Raw genomic sequence first — 14,874 nt, 5'->3', positions numbered from 1 at the left:
AAACCTGCCTTGTGGGCAAGAAACAAATCCCAATTTTGATATCACAATCTGTGGTTAGATCAAAGTCTTCCTAAACTGTGGCCAAACTTAGGTGTCACAACTAACAGTGGTTCGACAGAAGGTTTCCTGATTTGGGTAGCCTGGATGGCTCCAGCTAGCCTGATCTTGTCAGATCTTGGAAGCCAAGCAGGCTTCCAAGATCTGTATTTGGATGGGCAACCTCTAAGGAATACTAGGCTTGTGATGTAGAGGCAGACAATGGCAAACCACCTCTAAATGTCTCTTGCCTTGAAAACTTCAGAAAGCCATAAATCAGCCGTGACTTGTTGGCAGCAACAACAAAATCTAACCACATTCCTTGTGATGTTTGAGTTTGACTGCAATTTAGAAAGTCTTCAATATCAGCTCCGCACATAAGGGGGTGGCGAAAAGCGTGTGACTTCAGGAACTGGGTTTGCTCATGACATCTGTATACTGCTTATAAGAAAACAACGTAATGATGAATAAACACAGTGATAAAACCCCAGCCAGTTATCAGACATCTATTTCCAAACATCAATCAAGAGCATTCTATTACTAGATGATCAATCACTTAGGTTTGCCTCCAATCTGTAAAACTCCAAGAAAGATAACTGCAGAGAATGAACAACACAATGGTCATTGTAGAGGCTCACTTTATCAAGAGAAGTAGCAAAGATAACACACGCAGACAAACCTGGGAGTTTAAATCACAGTTTTGCCCAGGATTAGATAGCATTAGTGACAATATATAGCACAAAAATAAAAGGTTACACAAGCCATGTCCATATTTTAGTTATGTGGATTTGCCATGAAATACATTCAATATTTTTTAAAAAAGATTTCAGACCTTATAAACTTGCCCGTATGTCCCATTTCCAACGACTTGTACCAATTCAAATATCCCTGCTGGATCCTGGGAGAGAAAAAATGAAAATGTATTTTAGTGACTTTCATCTAAAGTAGATCAGCATTTTGCGCTTTATGGAAACGCCTCTTGATTCTCTTTATAAAAGACAGAGCACAGTCTATTAGGGAGATCTCATCAAGCTTCTTCAAAATTAACTGGATCTATGAAAGAGTCCAGCCTTATAAGCAAAACAAAAATAAAAAAAAGTTAGGAGGAAAAATTTTCTGTGCTTCATTTCTTTGTTGTTTTGGAATTTTTTTCTGTATGGTGTCCTATTCTTCTTTAAAACTAGTTATAGCAGAATAACAACATTAATTCTGGAATAAAATAATTTATACTTTGTTGTGGTTCTCCATTCATCTATATTTTGCCCTATTATGTCAGTGATGAATGCTCATAAAATATTGTTAAAAGAAAAGGGAAACCACCTTGATGTGATCATTTGTATCATTGCAGCAGGATTCTTTCTGTGCAGCATTTTGATTTTCTGTGGTGTTTAATTACTCTCAATAAAACTTTAACATGACATCAAGAATGCATGGGAGACAGTATTTTTTTCCAATGTGCACATACATTTCAGGAACACTGGGAGAAGATCTGAACGCAAAGAAATTGCACAAGCACATGGTTATATTCAGCCAGCCTTTCCACTAGTGAGTAAGGGAGGAGGGGGTCCTCTTTTACCACCAAAACAGGCTATGCTGAGGATCTTTTGACCTTCAAGGCCAAAAGCCATGTAGAAAAGGGGCTGTAGTTAGGAGAATTAGGTGAGACTGAGTAAAGAAACTGGCTGGATATACCCCATGACATTCTATAAAAAATTGGAAAATGAAAAAGGATCAAAGAATAATTTCCAAAAGCATTGATTGCAAACCAGAACTCAACCCCCCCCCCCAAAAAAAAAAAAAAAAAACAGGGAGAAGAGCATTTTAGGACCATGCCTAGCAAACAGCTGGTGGAATTGAAAACAGTCCATGGAATTTCAGTATCCCTCACTTGCAAGGAGTTAAAGGCACAGATATGCTCAAGGTCAAGTGGATAACAAGGGTTAGAATGTGGGAATGTATGTCAGTATAAGGGAACCACAACTATTCTGGTAAAGCATGGAGAGAACAGAAAATTAAACTCTGTTTAAAGCTCACCAAGGCCAAAGTAAGGCAACCCATTTCTCTAAAAAAAGATCAAAAAGAAAACAGAGGGAATGCCCATCCCAAAATCATACAGGAGGGAGAGCCAAATCTTTGCAGCAATATTGCAAGGATTCAAAAGCTGGTGTGCAACTTAACCAACTCCCTTCGCTACATTTGGAAATACAAAAAAATGTATATAACCTCTCTTGGACCTAGAAGTCTTCACCACCTACTGCCTCTCATTAAGACTTCTGACCTGAAAGTAAAATCCATAAACCTAGACTGGATGTTTCAGTGGCTGCATTTCTAATTGATATTAAAAGTCAAGAATATGAGTCTTAGCCATTTAAAAGGCACTTTTTATTTGCTGAGCTTGCAACACTTAATCTTAATTGATTTCCAGCTCCTGTGATGTTTACCTTACATACTAAAATGTTGAGAAAACCTAAATTCTTGTAAATTTATACATATAAAACAAGTGCCTTACCAAGAAACCTCTAAAGTGCTCAGCTGAGTTCCATCTGCTCTCTTGCAAAGCTTATCTAGCTTATCCAAACTAATTTTTTTTAAAAACTCACTTTCTGTAATTAACATTATATAAAGAAAGCACCTTAGTGAAAGAACTTTGAAACCAAAGTACTGAATAGCAAGAAAACCACTGGGTTATTTTCCTCCTCTACATAGTCTTGTTTACATGTATTGATAGAACTTAGCTTTTTTGTAAGACAATTTATAAGAGCAAGACAAGTTTTCCAAAGGAGAAGCTGTGGGGTTTAAAAATAGTTTGTACATACATTTTATTGTAAGCCACCCAGTTCTTGTGCCTGGACTGAGCAGAATATAAAACTGAAAATAAACGTTAGAATACAGCTTGAAAAAAAGCTTCTCATTCCAACAACCACCACAGAAAATAAAACCAAAAGAGCAAGATCACAACTTCTACCTGGTTTAAATATGGAGGCAGTACGTACATTATGCTCTGGCTTCCTGCACAGTTTGCTTTCTCACAGTGTTGCAGAAAAGTATGAAAACAGTCAACTGGCTTTGCGTCGTCCAGGTCAGTTGTCTTGCCTTAGACCTTTCGGACTTTCTCAACCAATGATGAAGACAAAGCAAGAAAAGCAGCATATGGTACAGTGCAATACAGTAATTAACCTCAAAGTGATGAATGTTTGGGTCAAGATTTTGGCATCTGTCAAAGGAAATGTAGCACACTTGGCAATGGCTGGATAACAGAGGGCCATACAGGCTGTGGGATACCAAATGCTAGCAGAGAGAAAACACTACATCAAAGACACATCCAGCTCAGATAATTAAGAAGTTGGCCTGGTCAGATGATGGAGTTGTAATCTACCACTAAGCGTTCCAATCAGAACAAGGACAGGGCAAGGACCAAAGGCAGAGCCCAGGGTAATATTAGCATCCGAGGCCTGGTTTAACTTAACCAAAGGCTTTTAAACCAGGCTTGTGAATTGTCATTTGCCTATTCAGCCTAGTCACCTGTGGTGAGTAAAAAAATGGTTTCTAGGTTACTAGACAAGGGCATTTTTTGAAAATCAGGCGAGAAGTGGTTCTTTCTTCCTTTCAGGCTGCTGATGCATCACAACTGTCTTCTATTAGAACATGTGCGCAGCAGGACTAGGAAAGCATTTTGGAGGCTAGAACTGTGATTTAAGATTAGTTGTCAGGTTGATCCTTGAATAGAGAGCTGGGGTAGACAAGGACAAGAGTGTGCCTGTACCTTTAATGCCTGTAGATTGACAAAAGTAACTTCTCTCCTTTCTGCATGACAAACTCATATTTTTGATAATAAACTAATAATACTCTTGCCATATTATAACCATATTAAGGAAGAATACTGTCGACACTACGGTTAAAATCCAATTACCAACACAATACAGAATTTTAACTGTCATGAGCAACTCTTACAAAGGTATTGGATCTCCTTTCCTTCATACAGGAGTACTTTTGCCCTACAGAGATACTGGTACAGAAACTGATAGGATTCCTTGCAACCAGCCAATGCTGTGCATAAGAGGAAATCTGTTAAAGGCTCAGCTTTATTTCCAGCTAATAAGCAAGGGATACTTTGCAAGAGCTGAGTTGCAGGATCACAGCCAAAGCTCCTTGCAAGAGCTCTTCTACTCTAAGCGGCAGCAAGTAGGAGCAGAGTGATCACCTCCCACCTGCAGCGTGTAAACAGGATACTATACTATAAATACTTGGCCCTGATCCATTTCCGATTAGTCAGTGTTTTTAGTGAGACTTACAGTACATTAAACCGCCTTCAAAACCCATGGATGTCTGTGGGTTTAGAAGGGCATAAACTCTGTTCGAGATTACACTTGGTATCAGTTGACTTTAGCTGGATTGGGGCTGCTGAGAGAAGGGACAAGCCAGCCAAAATGTTTGATGGATAGAGTGTGTGGAAGGACTGCACAGTATCAGCCTCAAATTTACAGATTGCGAGGACAGATGCTGAGAAAATGATCTGCAAAATTAATTCTATTTCCTAGAATCCTCCAGTGATAGCCTCCAGAAGAAATTAACAAGAGTGATAAATTGCATAGCCAAGATACCAAGGAATTGGTCTCTGGAGCTCATATTAATTTTTTTGGATATATAAATCTCTCCAATGAGGTTTAAATGAGGTGATGGATTTTATACCTGATGTTCTAGGCCTTATTCCCTGGCTAGGAAAGGATACAGGATTTGCTGGAATGTTTCTATTTAATGGAGTGGACAAACCCAGTAGGATTTGTGGCCACTCTTGCTAAGAACTCCACATCACAGGGTGTATTCACAGGACCTTTATCCCCTCCCCTGTGGAGTAATATTTCTGGGAGCCACCCCATGTTAAAAATCCCATCAGCTATCCCAGTCTTGTGAATATCTCAAGATGCATTCAGACCACAAGACCAAACCAATTTCAGCACATTTTTTTAAAGCTGTCAGGTTGTGGTTTGTCTTAAGATCTGCTGAAACCTCTCTCTTGCAAATGTGATAGTTCTTTTGTCCCCACCCTTCTCTGTGTTTCTGCCCAGGGATTGCTTCAAATAATAAATGGCATGAGCTAAATGTTCACTGGATCAGCTCTACATCAAATGAGTTCTTTTTTTGTTGTTTGTTTTTGGAATGCTAGAAGTGCACTCATTCCCTCCCACCCAGTGTATTCTTCTGTTCTGTCCAAAAAATCAGGCAGTGGAGTGAGCCAGCTGGTTTTTAGAAAACAGTGTCAAGGCACGTACTTAACACCATCAACCCCACGTTACTCAAAACCACAAAACCAGCCTCTAAATATCATTTTTAAAAGTATAAACAGCTAACACAAGAACCAATAGACTGCTTCCAAACAGTGTCCCCCTTTCTCCTTAATGCTCTGAGCTCTATGCCATATCAAGAGGCAGTCCCAGTTTTTTTTAAACAGCTGCCTGCAGGCAGGAAGGAGGGCAAGACACTGATCTTGTGATTTCCACCACAAATCTATTTCAAACTTTTTCTCAGTACAAGAACTTGTCAGCCTGAGTGTTATTTATTGACTGTATTTTCATCCCACCCTTCCCCCAAGGAACTGGGAGTGACACACACAAAAAGCCTCCAGACCTTCATTTTATCTGCCCAACAAAGTAGGTTAGGCAGAGAGAGCATGACGGTTGGAGGAGCTTTATGTGATGATCTGTACTCAGATACACTCTCTAATCACTAGACTGGACTAACCCTCTTATCTACTTATTTTAGTTACAACATTCTCCCCCTTCTCAACTTTATTCTCACAACAACCTTGCGAGGTAGGCTAGACTGAGAGCAAGAACTGGCCCAAGGCCACCCAGCCAACTTCCATGGCAAAGTGAAGATTTGAACCTGGGACTCCAGGTGCCATCTGGTTAGAAATATCTGAAGGAGGGAGCAGTGACTCACAAAAGATACTACCCTGCCATAAATTTTGTTAGTCTTAAAGGTGCTACTGGACTCTTGCTCTTTTCTACTGATACCGTCTGCATGTCAAAGCTGGAGTTTTGAGTGGTTTAGAGAACATGACCCAGAAAGTTAACTGTTCACTGTTAACTGTTCTGCCATCAGCTTCCAATCCCATCTGCCTTTTATCGCATGAGGCTAGTAGTACTCTGAGCTACCTTACAGGGTTGTTGTAAGATCTATAGACACAATGAACACTTAGCAAACGCCTTTGGAAACGCTGTATGGGTGAAAGCCACATTGCATTTGATGTAACTATATTAAGAGCAGTGACTTAGGGAGTCATGGGGTGGGGGGGGCTTGTAGCAAGCAACTGTTGCAGCCAGTGCCCCCTTTGCAGGGCTGGTTGCAAAGAGCAAGGCAGCTGAGCACTTCCCGCACAAGTAAAGCCACGTGCTATTCTCACTTGTCCAAGAGCAGCCAAGAGAGTCAGATGCAACAGACTTTGCACAGCCTACTTCTGCCAGCTTGGCTTCAGGAGCTTTGTCCATCTCATTCCCTCAATCTTGAAGCTGGCACAGTTCATCTGCAACATTAACGGGTTGAAGGGCATATGATACAGCAACTCTGCGGATGTTCAGCAGGCCTGGCCTGTGCTTGGGCAGGGGGAGGGGAGGGCAGACTGGGGAGTTTGAAGAGGCCCAGGAACAAGGGAAACTGAGCAGCCCCTGCACTCAGGCCTCTCATGAGCAATGCAGAATTACCATTGGGTTGGCAACCGCATCCTGCAGTACTGGCAGAGGTCCTGGGTCAGGGGCAGGCGCTCCTTTCTGCTGGCAGGGCCAACCCTAAATTGTCTGGCACCCTAGGCAAGGCTAACTTCTGGTGCCCCTCCCCCCCCCACACTGATAACATCACCGAGTCACGTGGGGGCGCCCAATTTGGCACCCCCAGAAGGCCAGCACCCTAGCAATTGCCTAGTTTGCCTAATGGCAGGGCCGGCCCTGGCTGCTGGCCACCAGCACTTGTCCACAGAAAGCAACTTTTTGAGTCCTCCGCGGCCACTGCCCCGAAGAAAGACAAGATGTAAGTCCAATAAGCAAGCTGTTGCTGTTGTTTCCAGGTGACACGGGCCTACCTTGCAGGGCTGTCGTGTCGGTTACTGAGATGTGAAGCGTTTGGAACAGTGAGGAGCCACTAGCGAAACGCCAGGGTAACTCACCCCTTGGAGGGGTGCAACCCTGGGCCTAGCCCGCCACGCGTCCACTCCCCCTCCCCGCCTTCCCAGCCTGGGCTTACCCGAAGCGTCCCCAGATCGATGCTCTCCAAGCTCCTAGCCGCGTAGTCGCTGGCCATGCTTTGAGCTGCGGCGGCTCGCCCTGCGCCTGGCAGAGCGCTCCTGGGGCCAGGCGGCAGAATCGCTGCAGGAGCTGAGCCGCACAACGAAGCCGCAGCTGCAAAACCGGCCCGGGGATTGTCCGCTCTCTCCCCTTCCCCCCTCCCCCGGTTTCAATTGCCTTGCCGATCTAACGGTCTCCCCTTTGGCTCAGCTCTCGCCAGGGAGTCTGTCCATGGCTGCGCTGCTGTCCGTCTGTGACAAACACAGGAAATCTGCCATGCACGGCCGGAAAAAAAGAAAATGCAAGAGAGGAAGAAAAAAAAAAAGAAGCGCCCCCTCCCCTTCTCCCTGTCAGAGGGCGAGGAAACAGCCCCACTGCCCTGGTTCTTGAAAGGAAAACAACTTTTGCGAAAGACATTTCCTCGGGAAAGTTTGCTAGGAAGTGACGTGCCTGGAATGGGCTGGAACGAGTTGCTGGGGGGGGGGGGGCGGGGGTGGTTGATGCAATAGCCGGAGCCGATGCGTGTATTTGGAGGGGGGGGGCATGCTGGTAGCAGGTGAGAGTTGCCTCTGGCTTCTTCTCCGGCACTGGGGAAATCCGCATAAAGTTGTAATTACTATTAAAATATAGGGTCTCAGCTGGTGCTGAAATCCACCGTGGCACATTAGCTCCAGCATCATTTTTCAGTGCATGATGCCAAATCTCAGTCTGGGTCCGTCTGACACACAAACATGCAGCAGTGCCCCTGGAGCATATGCAGAGGGCATTTCCCTCCACTGAATTCCTTCATGTGGCTCAGTCCAGCAATCCACTGTCATATTTCTATTATTTTATGCTCTTGATGATCTATTTTGTAGTTATATACTTGTATCCAGCAATACTGTTTTTATGCTTTAGAGACCAATGAAGATGACTCTTAAGCTGAAACATGTTTTGTTTATATGATTTCCCTACCCTTACTTAGGTATATATGATGTGTTGTGTGAAAGCTTTTAAAAATTAATTATCTTTTGTGCTCTTATTAAAGGACATTTGTTCTATTAGGATTTTATAGATTTTTGCCATAGATTGTATATATTTCTCAGGGTTTTTTTTTTGTTTTGTTTTTTGCTTATTTGGTTTTTGGAGGCAGATTCTTCACCCCTCCCCCTTTTGGTTGAATTCCTACATTCATTTCCTGCCTTTTTCTCCAACAGGGACTCAAAGTGGCTTACATCATTCTCCTCTTTGTTTTATCCTCACAACTGCCTTGTGAGCTAGGTTATTGTTAGGAGAACATGATATTACAGGGTCACCCAGCAAGCTTCCATGGACAAGTAGGGATTTCAACCTGGGTCTTCGAGATCCTAGTCCAACACTTTAACCACTATGCCATGCTGTCTCTCACATGGGACAGAAAATGAGTACCTGAGAGTACCATCCCAGGCCACAAGTCTGTAGCCCACAAGTCTGTAGCCCTGTTATGTACGGCTTTTTTTTCTTTCATAACTGATGAGATTGTATTATATTGTACGGGGCTATCTGCAAGAGAGGAGCGGGACATTAAAACAGCCCCCGCAGCAAGTGGAGTAAAGTGGCTTCAGGTAGGATACGGGGGATCCCTCACTTATTTCCATGGTCATTACTACCCCGGTCAGAATCCAGCTACCCATGCCGTCAAAGCTACTTGCCCCTGGCCACCAGTGCAAAAGCCCTCCTGGAACCAGCCTGGTAATTTAAAAGATCAGTGTGACCTCATTGCCTTCATGTGCAGACAAGGAAGGGGCGAGTTATGAATTTAGTTCTATACCTGGAGAACCAATGCTTGACCCTGCCTACGGATCTCAGGGCAGCAGCTCTTGAACTTGCCCCCATATCTCCATTCATCTTGTAGACATGACCCAGCTATATGCTATACACAAATTCACCTGCTCCTTTCCGCATATTGAACCCATGCTAACAAGGACAGGTTCAGATTATTTTTTTTAATGGCCATCTGGCAGCCCTATGCCATAAGAACCCAAGTACAATCTGTTGGATGAGATCAGTCTAGAATCCTGTTTTACACAGCAGCCAACCAGTTGCCCAGCAAACAAGAGGCTGAGGCCTTTCTCTGATGTTGCCTCCCCAGCACTGGTATTCAGAGTGCACATGGAACACTGGGGGGTGCTTTCAGCTGAAGGGTGATGGTTCTGAATAGGCCTGAGCATGTCCCACCCTCCCCCCTGCAAACAATTAAGAAGACATTTTAGGAGAGGTGTGCCCTCCTTTGTGAGAGAGACTGGTTATCTTTCTTCTTAGATAGTGCCTGACAGTGGTATGAGTTAACTTGAGCAAGAGGCTGCTTGTGGAATTGCCCCCATTTATGGAGTGAGCTGGTGTACACTGACACAGCACAGCTGATCCTGGCAACCCACAAGTAGCTGCGCTTTGGAATAGGGGTGGAAGAAGAAATCGAAGCCACAAGAGTGGAGGAAACCCCTCCGTCAGAATGGATTCTTCTTAGGTTGGTTTTTGGGGAATTACTTGTCAGAATTGTAAACATCAGTCATAGATGACACATCATGTATCTATTAGCACATGATTGTGGCTGGAGTTCCATAAGAGAATGTTGAAACAAAGAATTTAGCAATTTCTTTAAAGAGATTCCAAAGCCTGGATTGATTTTGAAGCATTACAGTGTGTCATCCAACAGCCTGACAAGGAACTGGGGAATGCAGTTTGGTGTAATGGCTGTGTGGACTCTAATCTGGGAGAACCGGTCCCACAGGCCTTGGGTCGGCCACAATTCTCTCAAGAGCCGTTCTTAGTCAGAGCTCCCTCAGCCCCATCTACCTCATGGGGTGTCTGTTGCAGGGAGAGGAAAGGAAGGAGATTGTAAACTGCTTTGAGACTGAAGGGCGGGGTATAAATCCAATCTCCTCTCCTATATTCTCTAGTATTTTGCCTTTTATACTGCCTTCCCAAAGGCAACATCTACAATGCTCTCCCTGTGCTCATTTTACCCTCACAATGATCCTATGAAGTAGGGTCACCCAAGAGAGTTTCACGACAAGGGAGTTTGAACATGGCTCTCCCAGATTCCAGTCCAGCACTCTAAGCCCTACACTGGCTCTCTGGACGGGATTAATTTCTGCACCACCCCTCCCTGCTGCAGCAACCAAGACCACAGGCAAACCACAAGAAAGCAAAAGTAGCAGCTCACGATATTTATCCCACCTCTTCGCTGATTTTCTGACTGGCAATGGAGCTCAGCACTGTCTGCAAAACAGTACATATGATGAATCTTAACTGTGCTGAAAAGAATAACTCAACAACAGAGGAGGCAGACAAAGTTGCAGTCCTGTGTAGATGAAATTTTCACCCCATTCTTCCTCCAAAGAACTCCATGGGGTACACTTCCAAAGAACCCCATGGGGCACACCAGATCCCCTCTATTTTGCCCTTTACTGCAAGGTAGGTCAGTAGGGTTGCCCTCTAGTTTGGAAAATGATACCCTGTCCATGCAACACAGGTCAAATAAGATGTTTTTACCACCCTAGATTTTAATAACTCCATGCCATTTAAAAAAAACCTCAATTACCCATTTCCATAGATTTTAAGCCGTTATGAAATGGAAAGGACAGTTTTCTCCAGGCCCCTTGGCATTTTGTAGAATGGCACAAGAGCAGCCCAAGAATTTAGGGGGGGAATTTGAACCTGGCTTCTTTCTCCCCACCCGGGGACTCTTATTCTTTTGCTTTGAGCTAAAATGCTTAAAATTCAGAAGGGCCTGGCGTGACTTTGTCCATGAGGTCACAAAGAGTCGGACTCGACTGTGCAACTGAACAGCAACAACAACAAAATGCCATACTATGGAGCCTGAGGCTCTGCTGGCAAAAGATGCTCTTTACAATGGCCCAGTTTAGTACTGCAAGCTTTGGTTTGCTGGGGACAGCAAGAAAAAGCATGCATCTTTGTCAAAGTAAAGAACAAAATCCAATTAGCACAAATTTGGCTGGTTGGTGAAGGCGCAAAGCCTCTGTCCGGAAAGAAGCTGCCTATTCTGCTACTTTGCCTATTAGATATTTACAAGCAGGGGACCTGCAAAGACTTGCAGAGGACATCTCATTTCCCCTTCTCCCACTATTCCCTTAAAGCCCCTGTAGCCTCTACCCACTTTTCCTACTTACTTTTCTCCTTCCCATCGAACTGCCAACTTACCTTTATCTGCCTGTCTTCAGCTTTCCCTTCTTCCCTGTCCCAGCAGCCTCTTCCTGGGAAAACTCTGCACAGTTCCAGCTGCTGGGCAGACTGGTCCCAGTTGTAGGGTGAGGAACCTGCAAGGATTTGCTGTGTGTGTGTGTGGGGGGGAACCTCACTTTCCTATATATCTCCCTCCTCACACTGTTTTCTCTTTTCTTACTCCTGGTAACACCCATAAGAACATGAGAGCCCTGTTGGATCAGACCAATGGTCCATCTAGTTCAGCCTCTTGTCTCACATGGTGGACAACCAGTTCCTCTGGAGGTCAGGCCATAAGAACCTAAGAGAAGCCATGTTGGATCAAGCCAATGGCTCATCCAGTCCAACACTCTGTCACACAGTGGCCAAAAAACCTAGGTGCCATCAGGAGGGCCATCAGTGGGGCCAGGACACTAGAAGTCCTCACACTGTTGTCCCGCCCAAGCACACAGAACATCACTTGCCCCAGACAGAGAGTTCCAACAATATGCTGTGGCTATTAGCCACTGATGGACCCCTGTTCCATTTGTTTATCCAATCCCCTCTTGAAGCTGCCTGTGCTTGTAGCTGCCACCACCACCTGCTTATCACCACCACCACCTATGGCTGAGACTTTCATTTGCTGTTGCCTTCTGCCACTGGTATTCAGAGGCTTACCCCTCTGAACATGGAGGTTTCCTTTAGTCACCTTGGCAAGTGGCTACCGGTAGACATGTCATCCATTAACCTGTCTAATCCCATTTATTGCTATGTATGCCTGTGCCCATCACTACATTCTCTGGCAGCAAATTTCACATTTTAATAACTAATTCTATAAATAAGTATTTTCCTTTGTCCATCCAGAATCTACTGCCAATCAGTCTCATTGAATGCCTTCAAGTTCTAGTATTTTGAGAGAGGAAGAAAAGGTTCTCTCTACCCTGTGCATAATTTTATAAATCTATCATGTCTCCTCTTAGTTGTCTCATTTCTAAAATGCGAAGTCCCAAACTCTTCAGACTTTCTTCATTGGGAAAGTGCTCCATTGCCCTAATCGTCTTGGTTGCCCTCTTCTGTACTTTTTTCCAGCTCTGCAATGTCCTTTTTGAGACACAGTAACCAGAACTGCATACCTATCCTCACCTCACCTTTCCATGCTTCCTTTATCCTTCCCACCCACCAAACTTTTATCTCCCCCCCATCTCCAGCAGTACTGCAGTACTGTGATCTGAACTCTCTGCTCATGACCTGAGTTCAATTCCAGAGGAAGCTGGATTCAGGTAGCTGGCCTAAGGTTGACTCAGCCTTCCATTCTTCCAAGGTCGGTAATATGAGTATCCAGCTTGCTGGGGGGAAAGTGTAAAAGACTGGGGAAGGCAATGACAAACGTTGTAAAAGCAACATCACCCCAGAGTCAGAAATGACTGGTGCTTGCACAGGGGACCTTTCCTTTTCCTTCTCCACAATCAGGACACAAGCAGCTTATGATATTTCCCTCATCTCTATTTTATCCTCAGAAGAAAGGTGGCATGTTGTATTCTGATCTCACCAGATCTCAGAAGCTAAGCAGGGTCAGGAAGGGAGACCACCAAAGGAAGTCTCTGTAAAGGAAGGCAATGGCAAACCACCTCTGCTTCTCTCTTGCTTTGTGAGCCCCTTGCTGGGATCTCCATAAGTCAGCTATGACTCAGTGGCACCTTATGCATACACACACACACACATTTTATCCCCACAACAACCCTGTGAGGTTGATTAAGTTGAGAATGTGTAACAGGCCCAAGGACACCCAGTGAACTTCCATGGCACAATGGAGATTTGAACCTGAGTATCCCAGACCCAGATGCTTTTAATGTCATTCAGACACTCAGAATTTAGCAGACAATACTTCCTCTCCCCACCCCCACCCTGCCCCAGCACAGTAGTAAAGTGGTAGGGAAATCTTTTGTAAGTTTAATTTCTGTTTCTCAATTATCTTTAAAGGGGCAGGAGCAACGGCAGTAAAAAAGCCATTTGGCAACCATACTATGTTGAATGACTTCAGAAATCCCACACAGAGAAATGCAGAATGCTAAAAATAAACCCACCACCTCCATTTCACAGCAGAGCCTGATTTAAAAGCCAGAGTTAAAGCAAAAGGATGTTTGGTATGAAAAAGGGAAGTGTTACTGTGTGTGTGTGTGTGTGTGTGGTGGGGGGAAGGTGGGTTTGTGGGAAAGAGGAACTTCTTTGCTTTCAGCAAAGGAAATGGCATTTTACCACAGGATTGGGGGTGGGAGAGGACACATGCTCATAGTTTTCACTGTGCTCCCTGTTCAGTTGAGATCCATGGTGACAATAATTTATATATATATATGATCATCTTAAACTAGTATCAAAACCACTGCCTCTTAAAATCAAAGCACTGCCCTTTTTCTGGCTTAAAAAGGTAAAGGTAGCCCCCTGTGCAAGCACCGAGTCATTACCAACCCATGAGGTGACATCACATCATGACATTTTCTTGGCAAACTTTTTGTTATGGGGTGGCTTGCCATTGTCTTCCCCAGTCATCTTTAAAAAAATCTGATTGCCAGTGCATTTACTGGCAGAGGCTCCTGTTGTGTCTTTTGTGGTAGAGAGAGCATGCAGAGGGCAGCTTCACCTGTTATGGAGATGCACCTCTTAAATTTGTCCCAGGCACAACTTCAATTCTTAATGGTCAAACAAAGTTTCTGTCAGGAAACAAAGTCAGCAGTGCTGGTCTGTTTCATTCACAAATTACAGGCTAGGTCCCTGCATCAGACATGATGGCCAGATGTAATGTAATGTAATGTAAAATTTTATTTATATCCCGCCCTCCCCCGCCGAAGCAGGCTCAGGGCGGCTAACAGCATTTCAAGTAAACAATACAGTAATTAAAACATTAAATTCACATTAAAATTCACATTAAAATCAGTCAATAATCAATAATTAATTAAAACATTCCTAAATCAACACTGGCGGTAAACGTTATTAATCTGGCGGTAAACATTAATTCAGTTATTGGTGAACGCCTGTTTGAAGAGGGCGGTCTTGCAGGCCCTGCGGAACTGGTCTAAGTTCCGCAGGGCCCGCACCTCCTCTGGGAGTTGGTTCCAGAGTTGTGGGGCAGCAACGGAAAAGGCCCGAGTGCGGGTGCTTTGAAGTTTAACTTCTTTTGGCCCAGGGATATTCAGTCTGCTTTTCCCCACTGACCTCAGTGCTCTCTGGGTCTCATATGGGGAGAGACGGTCCCTCAGGTAAGTCGGTCCTTGGCCATATAGGGCTTTAAAGGTTATGACCAGCACTTTGTACTGGATCCGGTATACGATTGGCAGCCAGTGCAGTCCGCGCAGCCCCGGCCGTATATGCTCCCATCTTGGGA

General features: G+C 44.3%; 1 protein-coding gene across 1 annotated transcript in view; it reads right to left on the bottom strand.

Moving 5' to 3' along the window:
• NRK (Nik related kinase) overlaps positions 1-7,712 on the bottom strand; it is a 121,811-nt gene extending 114,099 nt beyond the window's left edge. Inside the window, exons 1-2 of the mRNA XM_060249208.1 lie at positions 7,273-7,712; positions 869-934 (exon numbers count right to left, since the gene is read on the bottom strand). Coding sequence (XP_060105191.1) covers positions 869-934; positions 7,273-7,329 — 123 coding nt within the window. The 5' untranslated portion in view covers positions 7,330-7,712. The remainder of the gene's footprint in view (positions 1-868; positions 935-7,272) is intronic.
• Positions 7,713-14,874: the final 7,162 nt, after the last annotated feature.

This window comes from Heteronotia binoei, chromosome 11 (genome assembly GCF_032191835.1).
Source record: "Heteronotia binoei isolate CCM8104 ecotype False Entrance Well chromosome 11, APGP_CSIRO_Hbin_v1, whole genome shotgun sequence".
Lineage (NCBI taxonomy): Eukaryota > Metazoa > Chordata > Lepidosauria > Squamata > Gekkonidae > Heteronotia > Heteronotia binoei.
Note: the sequence above shows the minus strand (reverse complement) of the source record. Positions and strands in the feature narration are given on the sequence as shown.